At 39.1% G+C, this 20,716-nt stretch overlaps 1 protein-coding gene across 1 annotated transcript in view; it reads left to right on the top strand.

Annotated features, from left to right (window-relative positions):
* Window positions 1–285: 285 nt before the first annotated feature.
* CDC40 (cell division cycle 40) overlaps window positions 286–20,716 on the top strand; it is a 42,134-nt gene continuing 21,703 nt past the window's right edge. The window contains exons 1-3 of the mRNA XM_086461303.1: window positions 286–477; window positions 11,156–11,242; window positions 12,814–12,943. Of these exons, the coding sequence (XP_086317429.1) occupies window positions 286–477; window positions 11,156–11,242; window positions 12,814–12,943 (409 nt within the window). The remainder of the gene's footprint in view (window positions 478–11,155; window positions 11,243–12,813; window positions 12,944–20,716) is intronic.

Here is a 20,716-nt window from a genome sequence, read left to right as displayed (position 1 = left end):
CCCGCAGAGCCCGGGCTGGACAGAGCCGCGTTGCATGCTGGAGCTTGTAGTCCCGCGGGGGAGTCCTGAAAGGTTAAGCACCAACAACAAAAAGGGGAGATGATTCCCCCCTCAAACGCCTGTGTATCCCACAGAAGACCATAATTTATACTTTAGAGTGTATTTTAGGTTTAATGAGCTACATTTCGCGGCGCAGCCTGACCCCACTCGTTCTGCGGGGGAAGGGACGTGGCGAGCTCTGCGGAGCTGCTAGGACCTGCTCGTCCCGTCACCCCCCGCGCCAAGATGTCGGCGGCTATCGCCGCGCTCGCCTCCTACGGCGGCTCCGATTCGGAGCCCGACTCGGAACCCGAAGCTGAGGGCGGCTCCCAGCGCGCCGCCGTGCTCGCTAGCCGCGACGCCGTACTGCACCTCCGGGCGCCGCCCGCCGCCCCCCCGGCCCTGGCCGTCGACGCGGCCCCGGAAGTAGCCGTGAAGGTAGGCGTCCCTCCGCCGCCTGGGGGACCGGGGCCCGCGGCGCCCGCCCGCCACTGTAGCCGCAGCCTTGGGGCAACCCCGGGCCGGGGAAGCGGGGTGGAAAGGGCCGGGTGCCGGGGCGGGCGGGTGCGGGGCCGGCGGGGGGCCGTCGCCGCCGCCTGGCCTTTCCCTGTGGGGGCCGGAGCTGGGGGGGGGGGGGGGGGGGGGCGTGGATCGAGGAGCTCGGCCGGTGGATCCCGCTGTGACGGTTAAGCTTCTTAAAGCGTGTTATCGCTGTCTTAAAGCCGTGCCTTGCTTGGAGTTCCTCAGATACTCTTGTTTTCTGTTCCCCCGAGTTTAAGATGTTTTTCTGTGTGGTTTGCCCGGGTGGTAGGGTGAAATCGGTACTTGATAGGCTGAGTGCACCTGGATCCTGTTCTGAAGAGCAGACGGAAAGCTGATCGTCATTTTTGTTTTCATTCCAGTGCTGCTTAGGAAGCCTTAATTTTCTGAGTTCAGTATCATATTGGTTCACTTTTGTGAACCAGAAAGGGGAAGGGTGTTGTTTTGGGATTTTAGTATAGGCAACTAATTTCTAATCAAAGCCAGGCATCTCACCATGATGACTGTCACTGTAGTATTGTGTTGCTTCTAATTGTTCTGAAGTTTCCTGCCTTGTGATAAAGAGGTGGATGGAATCTTTTGCTTTGTCGTTAGTTAATTCATATGCTATTGCAACTCATCGTATTTGCGTGTGCACGTTACATTGTATGTACTGACTAGATGTGCATTGGCTTATTCCTTAGAGTCTTAGAAATACTTAATGTCTTGAGTTGCAGCCTCTGGCAAGGTATCTTGTACAGGCTTTGAAAAGTACACTAATTAACATCTGTAATACCTTTTGAGTGTGAATGATGGTGAGTGGCAAGTAGCGTTGGCTGTGCTCTTTGCCACTCTTCAGTCTGTAGCAACAGGTTTTTTCCCTTTGCCATGCCATCACAAAGTTTTGTGCAGTTGCTTGGTGGCTAACATCAAGGAACTGATCTGAAATTAAAAAAAAAAAATCATTCTGGTGGAGTTATTTGTCTTTAGATCTGTTCCTTAATCTGGTTTGTAGTGTACAAATGCTGTGCCTGCACAGATAAATGCCGAGTGCCAGATTAGGAACAAGCCAGAGGAAAGAGTTAGGTGTCAGTAGCACGTTCCATTCAAAACTGTTCGCCAGACTATGCAATGAAAGGGGTATCCACCAGTACAACTAGGGCTGTGTCTGCTGCAGGCATTCTGCTAGCCAGGATAAAAGGGAAGGATAAAAGTGGCAGAGTATCAAGATGTTTCATTAAAACATTGTCTATCATTTTTATTTGAGATCATAGATGGGATTCATATAACTGAAAAAGATCAATGACTTCAAGGTGAGGCTTTCTGAATACACAGTGTACTGGAGCTTCTTTCAGGAGTAACAGATCCTTTCCTTGAGAGTGATACCAGGCTTTCTTTTCAGACTTTTACAGTTCAAGAAAGAAGTGCTGGTCTCAGACGACATGTTCTCAACACCTTCCATGTCTAAAAATGAGAGAGTCCCACCAATCAGCAGTGAAAGCCTACCAGTCACCCCCTCCAGAATATACCCTAATTCTTTAGGGTTAGAAAGCCCTTACTGAACAAATGTAAAAGACATGACGTTTGAGTGTATGTCACAAGAATTCTTTAAGTTCAGGGTTGGAAAAACAGCAAACTGAGTGAGGAGGAGAGCAGAGTTACAGTTCATTAGTGTCACTTCACTTGTGCAAATGTCGTTTTGACATGAATAAGGATCAAGTACTCCTAAGTGCATGGGTATGTATTACACAAGGGACCAGGGATGGATAAGAAAAGATGGTGGTAAAAAGGGAGGCTAGAAGGGTTAGTCGTACAACAAATATGATCAACAGCTGCACACCAGTGTGTTTTTGGCAGTTGAGAATGTGAATCTTAAGTGGTTGGTGTTCTGCACCCTTGTTCTAATCATTGTACCTGTTTCTGGTTCAGAATTTTGGCCTCTTAACTTGCACAGATGTCAGACTTATATGTACTTTAAAGCAGAATACGCTCCTTGCTTTTTTTGTTAGCCCACTTAGCTACACCATTTGGGTTTTTTTGTTGTTACTTGAATGTTCATGTCAAATATAGCCCTAAGATATTACTCCAAGGTGTATTTCTTTGTTCTACAGAAATCTGCTGACTCCTTGCCTCAAAGTACATCATAGATATATGAAATCATACTTCTGTGAAAATAATTTTTTGTATAATTGAAAGCTGTACTAATGATTTGTAACTGTTTTAAAAGTTTGAGGGGATGGCTTTTGTCACACCCTCTTCTTACAGTCTGCTTGTTAAAATAGGCCTATTGCTCATCTTGATGTTGAAGTACTCATAATAAATAACATTGAGTTATAATTATTGGTTACTTCAGTAATACTTCTACTGGAAAGCCGAGTAGATGAAAGGACATGTTTCTACTACTATTTTTAGCACCACTAAGGTGTTGAAAACATTACACTACCCAAGGGAAGACTTCAGAGGAAGAAAGTGTGCACTTCTGGTCCCTTCATCCAGAAAAGGATATGTTATAACTGCAAAACATTCAGAGAAGGGCAACAGGACTAAAGAAGAGTCCTGCTGCTGTATGAAGAGTTATTGAGGAGGCCAAAACTCAAGAAGCGATGACTGAGGTGAAAAGTGCGAGATACCTACAAAAGCATTAAATGGCATGGAGAGGGGATTGAATACTCCCTGCCTCTTCCGGTACAACAACTATAAGCTAACTAGTAGGAGATGGGTTCAGAACAAACAAAAGGTTGCAGTTCTTCATGCAACATGCAGTAGGGCTATTCCCATGCCAAGAAATATTTTATATGTATAGAGAAGTTAACACTGTTATAAGGAGAGTCTGGACAAGTACTTGGAAGGCATCTGTTGAAGGAAGAGGGTCAGTAAATACGCAGATTTCTTCAAGCTGACAAAGTCTTCTGACATGAAAGTATCTGGCTTGTGGTAGAGTGCAGAAGTAGTATCATGTATGCTCGCCCTGTTCTTACTCTCCCCTAGGTGTCAAGTTAATGTAAGGCTGATGTTTTAATTTGTGGGGGGAGTAGATAGGTTAATCAAGATATTTTCTTACTCCAAATACATCATCGGGTAGCAGATCAGTGTTGTTGATAGAGGCTGTTCAAGAAGAGGCAGGGAGCCCACTTGCCAACAGCCAGGACTAGGAAGTGTCTTCCTGCCAGCTGTGGTCATAGTGAGGGGCAGGACATATGGAATGGTATTGTGGTGTCCTCAGCACTTGCAGCGTGAGAGTGGAGGGTTGGTACTTCTACTTGTTCATTCCCTCATGAGTGGACTGCCATTCAGAGAAGAGTCAGGTCCTGTGACTTCTGCATTGATTTGTGTCAATTCATTGACTTAAATGCAGCTCTTCTCAGCTTCTTGCTGGTAGTTGTGTTTTCTATATGGAAAATAATAAAGTCCTGTTCACTTTTTTGTCTCTAATATACAGTAGATTCCCCCACTCATGTCAGAAGCAGATCTTCGTGAAGCATAGCTTATCCATCCTGTCTGACCGTAGTAACTGCACTGGCTAAGCACACACCGTCCTGGTGCTTTGGTACTGTTTTTCTATGGATGTTTTTTGCCTTAATTAGCTTCATGGGAGATTTAAGGCAGTTGAAATCAATAGTAGATGTGACCTTTTTGCCTCTGTGATGTCTCCAATGAGCCACACATGTAGCTTCCAGAGGAAGGGAAGCTTATTTCCTTCCCTCCTTCCCTCCCATACAGGAACAGCAGTGCTTTCTGCTACTGGTCAGGCCTCGCACAGGCAGTAGCTCTTGCTGTTTGTTGCTCCAGCCTACTTTGAAGAGAAACAGAGCCCACGTGAAGTAAGACCTTAGGCCTTTGTGCTCTGTAAGAGCATCTTGCTGCAGGATGGGTAGCTCCAGGACAGTTGACTGGTTATTATGGAGTATGAACCTATTGAGAACTTGAGGCACTAGGTATGAATTGGCCGTAGAGATCTCCTCCCCAGCATGGCAGTGCCCACGATACTGCACTAGGCAGGCTCTTTGTCTCTTTGCTCTTGAAGCAGTCGGTTTTGTGAACTGATTAATTACAGTTAATGCAGTGAGAAGAAACCCAGAATATATTTAAGTGATGGAATTCTGATGATCTAGAGCTCCTTTGCTGTTAGCTATCCAGAAATTGGCTAAGGTGTGTTTGTTGGTGATGGCTTTTGTGTGTGAAATGAATTAGTAATTAAGAACATAAACTGAAAAAGTCAAATACAAACGCTCATTTACTTGGTCCTTAACACCAGTGCATTATGAATGTTTGTTCAGTGTTTTAATAATGCTGGCTTTGATTTGAAAGTAGAGGCCAGCGTGTGTGTCAAGTCCTGTAACATAGCAGCTTCCTTTTTTCACTCTAAACCTCTTATTTTAGGATTCTTTCTCAGTTGTATTTTGCTAGACATTGCCAAAATCAATTATAATTCATTTTCCTACAGCTTCTACTGATAAGAAAAAAAAATCACCTTAAGATTGCTCACAAAGTATTTACTTTCACTATTGAATTAAAAATGATGAAGGAAATTCAGGAAATTGCACTTCCTCTGAAGAAATCACTTTCACAGGAAACATTGCAGCTATAAGCTTTGCTTTTGGAGAGACTGTCTGATCTCCATCAGTTCAGGGTGAGACTTGGATGGGAGCAGATTTTACAATATTTATCTACAGTGTCTTGTTTGCTGGTTTTGAGAAGAGGATACTCAGCTGGGTTGAAATCAATTAGGCTGGCCTGGCCCAGTACAGGAGCTGGAGGGTTTGTGTTATCTTTAAAGTGGGAAAGGGTTGGAAGTCTCAGGTTTATTTCTCTGTTGAATCAAGTTTACCTTTGGCACTATGCAGGTGTCCAGAAAAATACTACTTTAGGGGAAAGAATAGACTTCAGTCACATTTCTTAATGTTCTTTAAAACGTAATACCTGCCCAGCTATGGAGAGAGGAAAAATACAAAGTCAGTGTGTGAACATTCTGTAGTAGTGATGGAACATTAGTGACTTGGGGGTATTATTTGTTAGGAATGTTTTGGCTTCTTTTAATATGGTAGGTTTTCCTGCTTTCTTTGACACAAAATACCTTGCAGAGAATAGCTGTTTAGAACTTCTCATCCTGCAAGATGCTGGGAGTCTAGCCTAGTTGGACAAAACCACTTAACATGTGATCTTGCTCGCTTATTTTTATTCTATTGAAGTTAGTGGGATGGACATTTACTGTTAAGAGTGTATGAATGGGTAGAATGACTAAAAGCTGATAACAACTGAATCTTAATAGTGGGACTTCACTGTAAATGCTATTCATCTCTTGGTAATGAATCTGAAAATCTTTAGAATGAGATAGTACTGCATATTTAACAGCCCAAGTGGGGTCAAATTCTTTATGCAAGAATTAGTAAGTGACAAATTGCTTAAGCCTGTGGCTTGTGGGATGGGTCTTAATTTACCACATTTTAATTTAATGGATAATTAAAAATAATTAAATCTTATGCAAACCAGCCTGCCCTTTTTAGCTGTTTGACTGATAATGAATTTACCTGGGGAGAATAGAATGTTGTAGGTTTATTATCTGAAATGTCCAGTAAAAAAAAAATATAGACATCACTACTCTTTGCTTGCATGATATGAAACTGGAAAACTCTGACTTTTGCTTTGTCCAACAAACTTCGAGTTTAGACAAACACTTGAGATTTAAGTGTGAAATTCTGCTTCTAAGTGCATAAACAGCTCCCATTAAACTTAGAGGTAGCCACGTATTAGCACAGTGGGAATTACAGAATTTTTTATTGTTTAAATAATTGAAAGAATTGTGAGTTCCCTTAACATAAACAACATTATATTCTTTCTAAGGAACAGAATTAGCATCTAGTGTTGCAGTCCATGCTGTAGCTTGTTTCTTTTACTTAAGGTTTTGCTTTGATACCTATTACAGGGATTTGGCCTCTATTTAATTCAAAAATGTTTTTGTCTTGGGTACATATAAAAGAAAACATCTAGCAAGGGTTTGGGGGATATTTTTTTTAATTATTGAACTATTTTGCGTTCTATAAATCAAGTACCTCTCATAGATGGTAACAGTTTTGGCTATGGCATTCAGGTAGGGTTTTTCCAAATAAAAACAGGACTGTGGCATGTTTAAGGAATCCATAAGAAGGAAAGCTAATCTGATTTACTGTATTTAGTGTCTAAAATCCCTTCTACTTCCTGTGATCTTTCCTATGCTGACTTTTAACTGGCCAAAGGGCCTTTATAGTAGGACTAAAGGAGCACGCCTTGGTAGGAGCTAGACATTCTGTGATCTCTAGGGAGTTATAATGAAGCACCTGCTTGTCTATACTTAGCATCAAAAGCTTCTTTCTGCCTCAAGGTAGATTCCTTAGGAAATGCTAATACTCCAGAGTACAGCCCTGAGTGCCATTCCCCTATGATAGTGTCTTGCTGTGTTGTAGGATTAAAGAGGCAAAAGAAGAGCATTTAAGTATCAAAGAATTTTTTTACCTAATCAAATCATATCTGAACTGTAAATCCAGCTGATACTGCAAGTAAGTAGACAGACGTTTGTTTAAAAAAAAAAACCAACAAAACAAAAAAAACCCAAAACAACCAACACGCCAAGTAGTTTGGTGATTGACATCATCTGCTTCTTTTTCACCTTGCATCAGGAGAGATACCCATGTCTGTCTGGACAGGCACTCATTTAACCTGTCTGCCAAGCTTCAAGGGATCTATAGACAGAGCAATTTCAATGTTTGGCTGTGCTTATTTCTGCTAAGTTGTATGATCTGAATCTTCTTTGTGCTGAATTAGGCTGTTCACTTTTTCTACGTAGGTCATATTTCCTTAGACCTCTGATCATTCTTGATTTTCTCTTTTGGACCCTTTTCCATAGCATGTGTCTTACACGATATGTGGTGTCCAATGTGGCGACTGGATTTCAGTTGGACACATGTTACCAGGGCTGAGAAAAGCAGAGAGGTGACATGTAGAGCTCAAGTTTGCAGCTCCGTTGTATTAAGTCTTTCAAGAAAGCCATATTCGGTAAAACATAACTTCCAAAAATCTTAATTCTTCTTTTCCCGGTGATGTGGGTGCACCATCTTTCATGATTTACGGCATGCCATAAAGCCCGTATTTACACAATTTCCACGGCAAACACAAGCTGCTTCTCTTGTCAATCCTACAGCTGAACTTTTAGCTTTCTCTGGAGGAACAATGTATCTGTTTAAATTGACAGCTTCTTGACCCCCCCCTTTTTTGATTACTGTGCCTTTGTGTTTGAGAAGTGACCTAGGGTAATATTTAGCCCATCATTGATATGAATTCAATGATATGAATTCACCGATGCCCTCCTCTTTCAGCCTCGCTACTGATCGCCTTCCGTCCCACTGAGCCACTTGTGTCACACTTGGGACATAAGCTACATGACAGATTGCTCACCTTAGGCTTTGAGAGAAATCAAGACATGTCTTGTGTGACCAAAGGAAAAACTACAGCACAGCAGAGGGATGTGATCCCTGAGATTACTTTATCTCAGTCACAGCTCTGCCAGACGGCTGCTCCTGTGATCCTTTCGCTGTATCTGACAAATACATTTAGAATGCGGGCAAGTTCTGTTGACTGTTGCCAGCATAAAGGGACAGAGTCATAAGACCTATGTGTTTGCTTTTCTTTTTTGCTTTCTGTGTCTTAGAAAGATAAGTTCTGCTGAAATGGTTTCTGGCGATGCATGCAGTTGTACCCAGTGATCTTCACCATGTGCAGAGGTTGCTAATGAGTTCTTTCCTCTCATTAAAAAAAAAAAAAAAAAACCAAAACAAAATACCGAAGCGCCCGAATGCAGATAGGTTGCCAATTTGTAAAATGACTGATGGACTAGATTAGTATTTTTAATGTTTCTCCTACCTACCAGACTCTTATAATGCTGTACAAAATGGCGTTTATCAGATCTTGACCGAAGGATAGTTTCTCTGCTGCAATTCAAACTCTTGCCAAAGTAACATTTCAGAATATGTTGTGTCAATGTTTTATTTTCCTATCAACATTTTGATTCTTTAAAATACTGAGAAGGTAAAGTGGGGAGTTGAGACACATTCAAATATTATATAGTTTGAAGCAAAATGGTGTAGTGAAAAGATAACCATTACGTGCTTCAGCAGCATATTAACAGATCATCATTTGATGCCCAAATATATGAAAGCTTGGATAAGGCTGGAGGTCTTGGGGAGTGTAGCTCTGATAAATATAACATGTGCTTCAATTTCAAGGCTCGGTGGTTTTCACACAGAAAGACTATGCCTGTGGTGGTCTAGGAATGAACATATTGTGTGGCTTCCAAGTGACTCAGCACAGTTCCACCAGCAGCGAAGTAGAACCAGAATTGCTATAATCGTCCAGCAGAGGATCAGCTTTCATGGCACAATCTGTTTCTTTTCTCAATTACCAAGCAGCATATAATAGGACTCAACAGGGAGAAAAGAGGAAGAAAAATAGCAGAACTGAAAAATTTTTGGCATTTTTGCAAAATGGGATTTTTCTCACTTTTTCAATTTAAAGAGCAGGAAAAAAGCCTGTGTCTAAATTTCAAGTAAGCTGATAACTGTTTAAATGTCACTGACAGTTGATCAGATAAATTTTGCCATATTATCAATTATATTAATTTTTATTTTGTCAGATTATAAGGTTGGTTGATAAGATGTGGAGTCTAGCTGGCAGAGCAAGCTGTATGATGTGACTTGAAACAGTTGTCTATGGAAAATGCTCTCAGGTCAGGGAGCTGTGAAGAGAGATATGTGTGTAGGTAAGGCAGGTTAGGAAACAGTTTTGATATGCTCCTATTCTAGCTGGGGATATGTGTGGGGTGGGGGGCGTGTTTTTGTTGCTGAATGACTGGATTAGGCCCGCTGTGATGTTCCCAGGCAAGTTCACAGTGTATGAAAGTCAGGGCTGTGAATGTACCGGTAGCTGTTGTCATCCAAGCCTGGTGAATTGGAAAGGTCGTGTGATGAGAGGAATGAGGTCAGGCCAAGAATTGGCAGTGCTAAGGGCTCAAGCAAGAGCAGTGCAATGGCTGGACCTGCCTGTTAAAATAACTGGTACGCAGTGAGAGTAAAGCTTTCTAGTTGGACTTAACAATTCTACAAAGACAGTAGTATTAGTAGAAAAACAATCAATGGGATTGTTGATGTCATTCTCCTTTTTTTTTAAATGTACTTTTTTTTTTCTTTTTTTTTTTGAGCCGTTTTAACCAAATATAATCTGGTAACAAGCCAAAGATCTTTAGGTACTGTTTTTCTTTTCTCTGGCCTAGAAAACCAGGTTTTAAAGCCTTTTAAGTCTTGCACGCCTAAGCAAATTTGTTTGTAATTGACCTGCTGTTGAATTGGGGAGAAAAAAGGCTTCTAGGCACGGTGTGTCAGGGCATAGCTAACAATATTAAATAAATAGAGAACATGCCATTTTGCTCTTTCAAGATACTATAACACAAAGCAAGATTGAGTTTGTTTGAGGTAATTTTCTGTTAGTGAAATGACTGCTAGAATTCGATCCTCTATAGTGCCAGTTCCTTCTGAGTTGCAAATGCTTTTGGATCCTGTTGTAGGTGAGCACTGATTAAACACTGATGCTAAGATAGCTTTTTCAGTATAATTACTGGTGATATTGTCAATATCCTAGCACATTGTAAATCCCTTTCAAATTCATTTATTCTAGAATAAAGATGCAGGAAGCAATACCAGTAATAATACTACAAAATCACATTGTTATTCACTGAGCCCTTGAGGGGGGCAGGATGGGAGGTAGTGTCAATGTAGGATCTATGCAAATGAGCCTTTTTAGACCTCTCTGAAACCATGTCTCTCAGCACTGCCATCTAATCAGCCGTTTTCTTTCCCATCTTCTCTGTCTTCTACTTCAGCTGCATGTGCCCTTCTGAGTTTTTTTTTCCTTTGAGTTGCTTGAGAAGTTGCGCTTTTGGTTAGCCCTTCTTTCTTGTCCCTTCATCTATCGAGTTAAAATTTTGTCACAACAGGCTTGGAAATGTGTTTGAATACTGAAGCTGAATTACATTTATACCTTTTGGTAAAAACTTGGAGATAAGAGATCATTGGATTCTCTGGAACTTGTTGTCATACATATGTTTGTGCTGATGTCCACAGCTATCCTTCACAACAGTTACTTGTGGCTTCTGCCTTCTACCTTTTGTAGAACTCTAGTTTTCACACTTTTATATTAAATTGGTGACCATTTCAATTGGTTCCTCTTTACAAGGTCTTGTTTTCAAACATCCTAAAAAAAAAAAAACCCACAAACTTGGCACCAATCTTGCTACTGTTTTTAAAATGTGCATGAAGTCTTTAAGAAAAGTAATAATACACATGCAAAATTCTACATGTATGTTAGATTAATTTCTCAGTGAGGGCTGGACATTGGTTTTGCAATCAATATTTTTTAAAAATAGAAACTTTGGCCGAGCTACTCTTTTACCTTTCATAGTGCTGAAACTGTCAACTTGAACTACAGCCCTAATTTGTTCTGAGATGGCGTAGTGTCGTGTACTTAAAAGTGTGTATGTGAAAAATGGTTTATTAATATGGCTGTTTTATTTCAGGAAGATGTGGAAACAGGAGTCCACCTTGATCCCGCTATCAAGGAAGTTCAATACAATCCCACTTATGATACTATGTTTGCACCTGAGGTAAGAAACAGTATTGATCTTTGTAGCAGAAATGCCTTTGGCTTAAAGAGCAGAGGTTCTATAAATCTCATGTGAAATTAATGCAGGACGTATCTTCTTTGGATGCTTGCTGTATTTTGGAATCTAGTTTTGGCAAATTGGGAAAAAAAAAACCCTACACAGATGTGTTGGTGGTTTTAATGCTTGAATTCTAATATTCTGCATAAAGCAATTCTAAGAAGAATCTTATTTATTGGAAGTATAGCTACGGAAATTAAAAATCAAGCTAGGAAAATAGCATTATAAAGATGTTGAGTAAAACATGAACTGCATTGAAGTAGTCTCTTAGTATTTTCACATTTATCGTATTTACTCATCATGCTACTCAGAGCAAAAGGAATGGTTGAAAGTCTTGTGGATATATGGCTTTTAAGAGGAGGATTTAAAATTAAAATCCAAGTACTTTCAGTATAACTATTCACATCAGTGTTAAGTATTTTAGTAACTTAAGCTGTGCTAAATGTTTATAGTGAAAAACCATTTTAGGCTGAATTTGGACTACCTGGTGCCATGTGAACCACTTTCTATTTTATTATAACTGACAGGCTATTTGAAAGATAAAAATAGCTGTTCAAGCGTTTAACTTTTTTCTTTATTTAACTTTTTGTACAGTTCGTCTTCTGTTAGACCAAGGGTTAGCATTCTAGGGAGACAAAAGCTGCGTCAATCTGAAAGTTCTACATTAGTTGTGCTTTATATTTAGAAAACCTTTTGTGGAACCATATAAATTGGCCTTTTCATAGCAAGCTTGCATTTTGTAACATACCAAAGCCATGAAGTGTGTCAGCAAAAATACTGATTTAAACTTACTACAGTGTTACCTTGTGTGAGTGTTTTAGTTAGGGAAGCCTGATGTGGGACAGTCTCAGGTGTCTGCAAATATGGCTGACAAACATAGCTGTTACAATTAAATTTAGTTTGATATTAGTCTCAGTGTATTGCATTTGTTTGTATTCATTGTTCTTTTCCCTAACCATGGTATGGTCAGGAAGACTGGCATTTGGCATCTCGCAAGAAAAGCAAGGCACAGTTTCATAAATGTATTTCCTGGAATATTACAACAAGTCCCCAGTTGCTTTTTAAATACACACAAGTATTGTTGGCAGTGTAATTTCCATATTAAGTACATGAGTTTAGTAGGACCTTATTTTTCTTTCTTGATATCTCCCCCTTACAAGGGACAGTATGCTGTGGTTTTGTCTTCTGAATGCTTGTACCGATCACATACTGAATGGCAGTATTTTGTATCAAGTAGTCGATACTGATTTGTCCTCTCCATCAGAAATATAGCCTAGAAAGTTCAGTCGTGAAATGAGCTGTTCAAAGCAACTGCGTAAGAAATTACTGTGTAAAATAACAGACTAAGAAGCTTATTCGGTAGTCATAAAGAAATACAAAGTTGAAGTGATTTTGCATTACCGTTTTTGAAAGTCTTTTTTTTTTTCCCCTGGTGGTTTTTCTTGAAAAAGTACACACACATAAATAATAAATTAGTAATTCTGATATGCTTTCTTTGAACATTGCTAATGTAGTTTGGACCAGAAAACCCATTTAGGACTCAACAAATGGCTGCACCTAGAAATATGCTTTCTGGATATGCAGAACCAGCTCACATCAATGATTTCATGTTTGAACAACAAAGAAGAACATTTGCAACATATGGTAAGTCCTTAACAGTGGAATTCACCTCCACCTTTATTAAGCCCAGGTTGGACAAAATACAGTTCTGTAAATTGTTTTTTAACGAACTTACTAAAATGGGGAAAGGTTTTTGAATAAGAATCCATACGGCTGGAGATCATAGTATTTATTTGGGAAATCTCATTTTGTAATTCTGTTTGGAACTGTAATCAAGTGTATGACCTCCTACCAAACCCCTCTTAATTAATCTTTCCATTAGTTGCATCAGTGTAGATGGTGTGTAGATGTGTATAAATCGCAAATCAAAATTTCACACTTTTAGTATGACAAGTAACTGTCGATCTGTTATGCAAATAGATTTTTTTCAAGTGAAGGCAGCTCTCTCAAAACCGAAAGGGAGCCCTACTGAGTTGTCAGGTTCAGAGTGGTTACCTCTAGATACAAGCTGAATGAAGAGGAATCGAAGTAAGTGGGAATACATTACTAACAGATTCTTGGCAAAGACAGACCCAAAGAACTCTGTATTGGTGGTCATTATGGTTGTTGCTTTCTTGTCTTGAAGAACCTTTTCACTTGTAAATAGTTGCATTTGAAAAATGAAACATTTGAATTTTGCAGAGGCTTGAATTTCAAATAGACTTTGTATGGATTGTAAGAAAAATTATTTTTTCTAAATAGGGAAAACGTGGAAAGTCTATGGATTCTAAGTGTTCTTTTGGACACATTTTAAAGAACAAAACTTCCATGTATTTGCATGTAACAGTGGTTAATTTTTCTTCTGTGATTCATTGTAAGCTTTCATTTCTGTTTTGAACTTGACTGCAAGTGCTTGTCTTGCAAATACGAATCATTGTTTTCAGATGAAGTATCACTTTATATTCTTCAAATTCAGTCTAATAAGGCAATAATTCAGTCTAATATTCTAATATTCAGACTAATAAGCCTAATAAGGCAAGTTCTGATACTTCCTGTGTAAATTTAGCGTCAAAACACTCATTGCACAACAGACTTGTATTTTTATTTGTATTTATATTCAAGATACTACTTCCTGCAAACTGTCATGCCTCAAAAATCACTCCCCTACACACAAGTCCCCTTAAATTTATTAAAGCTTTAGGCGTGCATTAATTCACCGCATTCTGTGGTAGACAAGATTGGAACTTCATTGCTAACATCTGTGGGATACATGTATTACATGAAACCTTGAAGAAATAATTACCTAACATCAGAGACTCCTCAGTTTCTCTTTGTATTTGAGTTTTATTAGAGGTTTTCTTGTAAATGTTAGAAATGGAAATGTATTTAAGACAGGGTTTTTTCTTTCACATAGTTTTAGCTAATAGGTACGTTTCACTTATTCCACTAGAATGTGGAATATAAGCAAAATGCCAATATTAAGAAATGGATGTCTAGTTCCATAGCATAGCTTTAACTTACTTGACTGCAATTTTGATACTAGAACTTGACAGACAATACAGGTAGGAGCCTGTTCAGGATCTGAATAGACAAATTACATTTTGTTCTGTGAAATTAAATGTTGCGTTGTGTGGGTTGTGAATTTCTCTGTGTGTGTAAAATGGATATTGGAAAAAAAGGGTCTGTAGGCATAGGGTGTTTGGTTTGGGTTTTTTTTGTTCATGAAGTTTAGTTTGGGAGAAGATTGAACTAGTATGTCTACTCAAAGCTCCTGCTATTGGTTTGTATCATCAGTGTACAGCAACTGCCTTGAAAGCTGTATTACAAGAGAGTGTAAAAATATATTTTAAAGACTGATAACATTGGCAACTGTGCAACTATCATATTCAGCTTTCTAGAAATTTTCAATAGATGATGATCTGGGTACAGTGAAAATGAAGCTGTGAAAAGGCTGAGACAGGCAATTTAAGCTGCAAGAACAAGCATCGAGAAGCTGAAGTTCAAGCTAGAAGATGCAGTAAATGAGCATGGCACCCTGGCTCACTAGAAGGTCTGTTAGAAACAGCACTCTTTTAAGTTGTCAGAGTTGTCTATTAAAAAATTCAATATTCTCTTTTCCGTTTGGAAGGAGGTAATAAATATCTTCTTGGAAAAGACCAAGTATAAATTGCAAGTATAATTGCTAGGCATAGATCTAAGTCATACGTGTTTTTAATGACTAAGTCATAACATATTGGAAGAACAGAGAGTAAACCTCTTAATTAAAAGCTGCAGATCTTGAGACCTCTGGCCTCTGTTAGGCAGTTTAGCACCATTGTGCTAAGGCTGGATGTCTCAAACAGATCTGCAATGGCTAGCGCATGTAGATAAGCAGTGACTGTAAATGAAGGATAAGTGTGGTAGAAGACAGAGAGGGCAGTAAATAAGATCATGTATCCAAAACAGCTCAACTGCTGCAGAGTCTCTAAAAAAAAAAAAAAAAGGCAGCTTTATATATAATCTTGAAAGTTAGTACATAGTCAGCGAGAAACCTATATATTAATCACAAACAAAACCCAAGTATTTTTTTTGCAAACAGTATTTCTCACCTACTTCTCTTGCAGTAAATATTGACTGTTGAAAGTACTTCTTCCTTGTGATGCTTGGATAGCTCAGAACATCCATGCTGTCATTGTCTGAGGGTCCTTCCAGCCCTTTATCCTATTAGACAGGTGGGCAGCAATGGGTGCCTAATAAGGAACTGAAGAAAGAAGCAAGCAATATGTCTGAATACTTTTTTTCAATAAGCAGTCTCAGCCAAGGGCAACGTCTCTGTATTTATTAATTTTCAGTGAACTTGTTGGCTTTGGTTTTGACAAACTTGTCCAGCTGCTTCTTGAACCCTTTTTTTCTGTGTACATAATAACCTATTGCAGGCCGCTCTGCAGCTTACCAGCACCTTGTATGAGGAAGTAACTCTGTTTTGAACTTGTGGAACATGATAGCCTTCTAGTTTGACTTGATATCCCCTCAGCTCTTGTGTTGGAAGACACAATAAGCAGTCATTTCTGTGGTGTTCGTTATTTTATAATCTTGGCCATAAATTCGTTTCAGTCTGCTTTTTTTCCATTTGAAAAAATTTGGTCAATCTTGTTCCTCTGTTGTAGCCTTTCAATGTCTATGGCTGTGCTTTTTTCTCTTCTCTATCTCTGCTAATTCAACTGTATCATTCCTGAGATGAACAGCAAAGCTGTAACAGCTTTTAACACATAATCTCACCATGAGTTTATTCTGTGGCTTAATAAAGTGAGAGGCTTTTTCCCTTCAGTTTCTAAGGATTCTTAACATTGCACTTGTCTCTATGACTTTGAGTAACTTTGTAAAGGCTGCTTGGTCCCTTTTTCCAGATTGTTTCTCAGTATGTTGAACAGCATGGGCCTGAGCATGGATCTGCCAGCAACTTTCGTGTGCTGTGGAAACTGACCATTTATTCTTGCCAGTGTTTTAATAACTTCTAATCAATTGACTGTGTAAAGACCTGTGGGGTTTTTAAAGTGTGTTTGAGGCAGCCTGTAATCAGACTAACTCAGTTTCATGAAGGTACCCAACATTAATCAAGCTTTACTCATTCACATGATTGTCACCTCAGAAATATTCTGGAAGTTTTGTTATTGTAAATTACCTCTGTTGTCTGCTCTGCTGCAATATGTAATACTCATCCAAGTGCCTAGTTGTTGTTTACTTTATGATAGTTTCTACTGCTTGAAACTTCTGGCTGGCTGGTTGACCTGGAGTTCCCCAGATCTCCTCTGAAGCATCTTTTGGAAGTTGGCATCGCATTTGATACATTCCATTTTTGTCATATTGAGGCGATACTAGGCAAGAGCTTTTGCACTGTGGTTCAGCTTTAGATCTCTTGGATGACTACCATCTGGGCCCAGTGTTTTGTTACATTTATTGACTCTTAGTCTCCTGACATTTCGCTTTGAGGTAGATATTTTGTCACGTTACCCAGAAAGAAAGGTTCTGGCACAGGAGCTTACCCAAGCCCCTCCGTAATTAACGTGTGTTTTAAAAAAACCTCATTGATACTCTCTTTTCATACCTTGGTTGTCTGTTGGCCTACATACTGTCTGGTGCACTTTCTGCCCCTGCTGTTTTTGACAAAGGGCAAGTGTTAGTTTTTATACCTTAACGTGGTTTGCTCCTCGCTTTTGGGGGGGAGGCTGCCTTACTGTAGTGTTTACTTTGTCTGCTGGAGGTTGGTTCTTTGTATTTTTCACATTTGGATGCAACTTCAGCTCTTTGAAGAATAGTTCCTTATTTCTAATAGTTTCTCTTTACACACTGTTCAGCTGTGTTCACTTCCTTCTGGTCTCTTTAAAGTCGTCTTTTAATAGCTGGCAGGCATTAGTTCTTTTTCTCGTACACGATGTCTTTGAAGTGTCTCTGGATTTGGAGAGGGCTTTATCCTTTGGTGCTCACTCTGTTCCTTTTTAAAATCTTTACTTAAGATAGTTCTATTTTGAGATTGAGGTAATTGTGGTAAATGTTTTTACAGCTTTCTTTGCTTCCTCAACGATATTGATTTATACTGCATTATGGTCATTGTTAAAATGTGTATCCTTAGAAGAAGTCTTAAAATGAAATTTCCTGCACTGCTCAGTTGGCTGTTTTCCATGTGAATCTCTAACATGACTGCTTCATGGTACAAGTACATTGTGTAGAAATGCTGTTTTCATCACGTCTTGGTGTGAGATTTGCACAGTCTGCTGTAAGGAGGTGGCTAAAAAATGTCATTATTACTGTGCTGCTTTCCCTAGCTCCCATTTAATCTCCATTACCATTTCATGATTATTGCATCTTCTGACTGAATGGTCAGTAAGGGAGTCCTGGCAACTGAACTCACCACTTCTTAAACCTGGCGTTTCAGTCCGAAGGATCCTTTAATGCTTGTTACGCTATTAACTTGTTAATCTGATTTGTCTTTAAGCTTTCTGTAGCATATAGCATGTTTTTCCCCACCGGTATGACCGTCTTATTTTTGTATTCTTGCTACCTGGTAAAGAGTGTATTCTATCCAATTATGTCAGTATTGTCATACCAATTACTTTAGTTTATGAGTTTAAAACGAGATACTCAGTTTCACTATGTATTATTTTTAGCTTCTGCCATTTTGTATGCATGCTTGGGTTTTCCATTTCCCTGCCCTCAGTTTAAATAGGATTCTGTGCTTATTGCCCTCCCTGTTATCTGAGGTTTCAGATTTCTATGCTACATTTTGCTTAAGGATGTGGCTTTTTTAAGATTGTGTGTCATTCCAGTGGCTTATTTTTCTTTCGCTATTGCCTATCCCCAACTATTTCATCAAAAAGCACTCTTTGAACCTTCTCAGTATTAACAGCCTTTTAAATCTAGATGAGACCTACCCATCTTAGTAAGGTTCCCTTCATTCCAGGAGTTTGGAAAGGTAAAGTTGGCGCAGGCACTGGAGGTGTTTTCCATATTAGGGTTAAGATCTGCAGCTTCTCTGAGCTGCCCTTCCGGAATGGATGTTATACAAATTCAAAAATACCGTAACTTGAGTCACTTTTGTACTGTCCCTTAGTCATTGGAAAACTGAGGAAGAGCATGACAAATGCAAACCTCAGATCTGTGGCAGATCAACGAGACCTCAGCTTCTTTATCAGGAATGTCTCTTGTGATACCAGCATGTGGAAGCAGTCAGGTATCTGCTGCTGTCTTTATTCTTTAAGATACAAAAAGGTAGTTCAGGCATACAACACATAAAGAGAAAAACCAAATCTTAGACTGCTATAGTCGTTCTCCTTCCCACCCCACCCACCCCCGACACTGGATTCTTAAGCTGTCATTTCATCCCTGACCCCCAGGAGGCTGTGAACTCTTGTTTCTGTGAATGGAAACCTGATTCTCTTGCCTATCAGACTCCCCAGAAGGAGTCAGGGGATATTCAGGTCCTGTGTCCACAGACAACAGCTTGAAACCAGTGATCTAGTCAGATCTCTTGAGTTAGAATTACTTCAAGGTCCTTCTTATTTTTATACTATTTTGCATGGTTTTAAAATCTACATAAATATTGTAGATGCAGTTTTTTCATTAGTATAATGGTTGAGAATTTATTGATACCACCCTGAACTTTCTGTGCTGCAAATTTAAACTATTTCTCATATTCCCCTCAGCAGCCCTATCAAGCTGTGGGTCATTGTTGTCTCTAATGTTTCGCATATTGAAGCTACCTTTGGGTCCATCAGTTTTTCACCTTCTGTCCTTCATCTCTCTTTAGACTGACAAGGATACTTCTTCAATCTTTTCTAGGCCTTCCTGACGCCCCAAAAAAATGTTATCATTCTTGTTACTCTCAATTTTTATCTAAATTTTTCCTTAAAATACATTGCTTAAGACTGAGCAAGCCAATCTAGATTAGGCCTTGCCAGTGCTGTTCCATGTTTTACATTTTTTCTTTGCAATAAAGCTCAGATTTCTTTTTTCTTTTTTTCCCTCATTGGTGTCAAACAGACTTGTTAAGTATATCAACACCACTACCTTTGCAGCCTGTATTTATTTTCCCCTTTAATAAATTTATTTCTTTATTTGACATTTGTCATTCAGCATGTTTTTGCTGAAGTGAAATATTTCACACTTGGTTTTGGTCTCAGCTGCAGGTTTTACAGGTATGTGATCCTTTGCTGATGGCATAATCCATAAAAATACTGAATAAAATAGTCCAGACAGGACATTGTATAAACTTGTATAAGATCCTCTCCCAGTTTGGAAAGCCATTAATAATTACTGTGAGGGTCTGACCTTTTTTTAATTGGTAACAAGTTTTGCATCTATGGTCATAGGTAATCTACCCTATTTTGAATCCATTGATGTAAAGCAATCTTCTTACATAATTTCAGCTATTAGAGAAGGCTTTCTCTGTAGAAAAACAAATTTCTCTTCAAAGGCCATTATGATGTAAATGTCCAAAAGCTTAACTAGCATTATTTTTCCAACGTTGTAGTCCTTGAAGCATGGCTAAAAAGACTAGGAAGCCCTTGTTTATTCTTGTATCTGTACCCTCAGCAGAAGCAGTCTCTTTTCTTGAAAATTCCCTTTTGAGGTGTTGGTTTGTTTGGTTTTTTTTAAAAGACAGTATACTCTCCATAATTGTGTGGGCATATATAAATTTTCAGTGTGAAGCAGAATTACAGATTGTTTTTTACGTGCTGCACACAAACTGTTTATCAATATGGTGGAAAAATAATTTCATAGCTGTTTCAGCATGAGTACTCATCCTAGAAGTGGACTGCTTCGTTCCTGCCACGTTGAGTATTTTAAAATCTCTCCTTCACAAGATATTCACATCCTTTTTAATAAGAGACAGTCTTCTGTCCATGAATCTCAAAGCTCTCTATGAGTATTCAGTGACTTTGCTATAATAGGATTACTTTAGTGGTAAGACTGATATTTTAAGAGCTTAAAATTACTCTGACTTGGAAATAACACTTTTTTCATCTACTCATGTGACATCCAACACCTACAGTCACTATTACCTCTTACAATTGTAGGCACTTTATTCTCTGATTACTTTGATTCTGCAGAGAGGCCAGTGCAGTCAGAATGGGTTAGTCCAGATGTATTTTTCCACATACCTGAGCTGTCTTGGGTCTTTGTATGCTGCATTGCACAGTACAGTATAAACATACTTTAATTAACTGTCTTTCTGGAATGTACATCAAAGTCTGATTATTTACCCAACCATTTTCAGGTGTTCTGAAATTATGGGTGTAGGTGGAATTGTACCTTTCCTTGCTAAAACGTGGCATGAAATATCTACCTCCTAAATAAAACTGAAGGAGACAGAGAAGTCAGGGCACATTGTGTGGCATACCA

The sequence above is a fragment of the Leptosomus discolor genome, chromosome 2, assembly GCF_034619465.1.
Source record: "Leptosomus discolor isolate bLepDis1 chromosome 2, bLepDis1.hap2, whole genome shotgun sequence".
In the NCBI taxonomy this organism is placed as follows: domain Eukaryota; kingdom Metazoa; phylum Chordata; class Aves; order Leptosomiformes; family Leptosomidae; genus Leptosomus; species Leptosomus discolor.
This window is presented reverse-complemented; position numbering and strand designations above follow the sequence as displayed.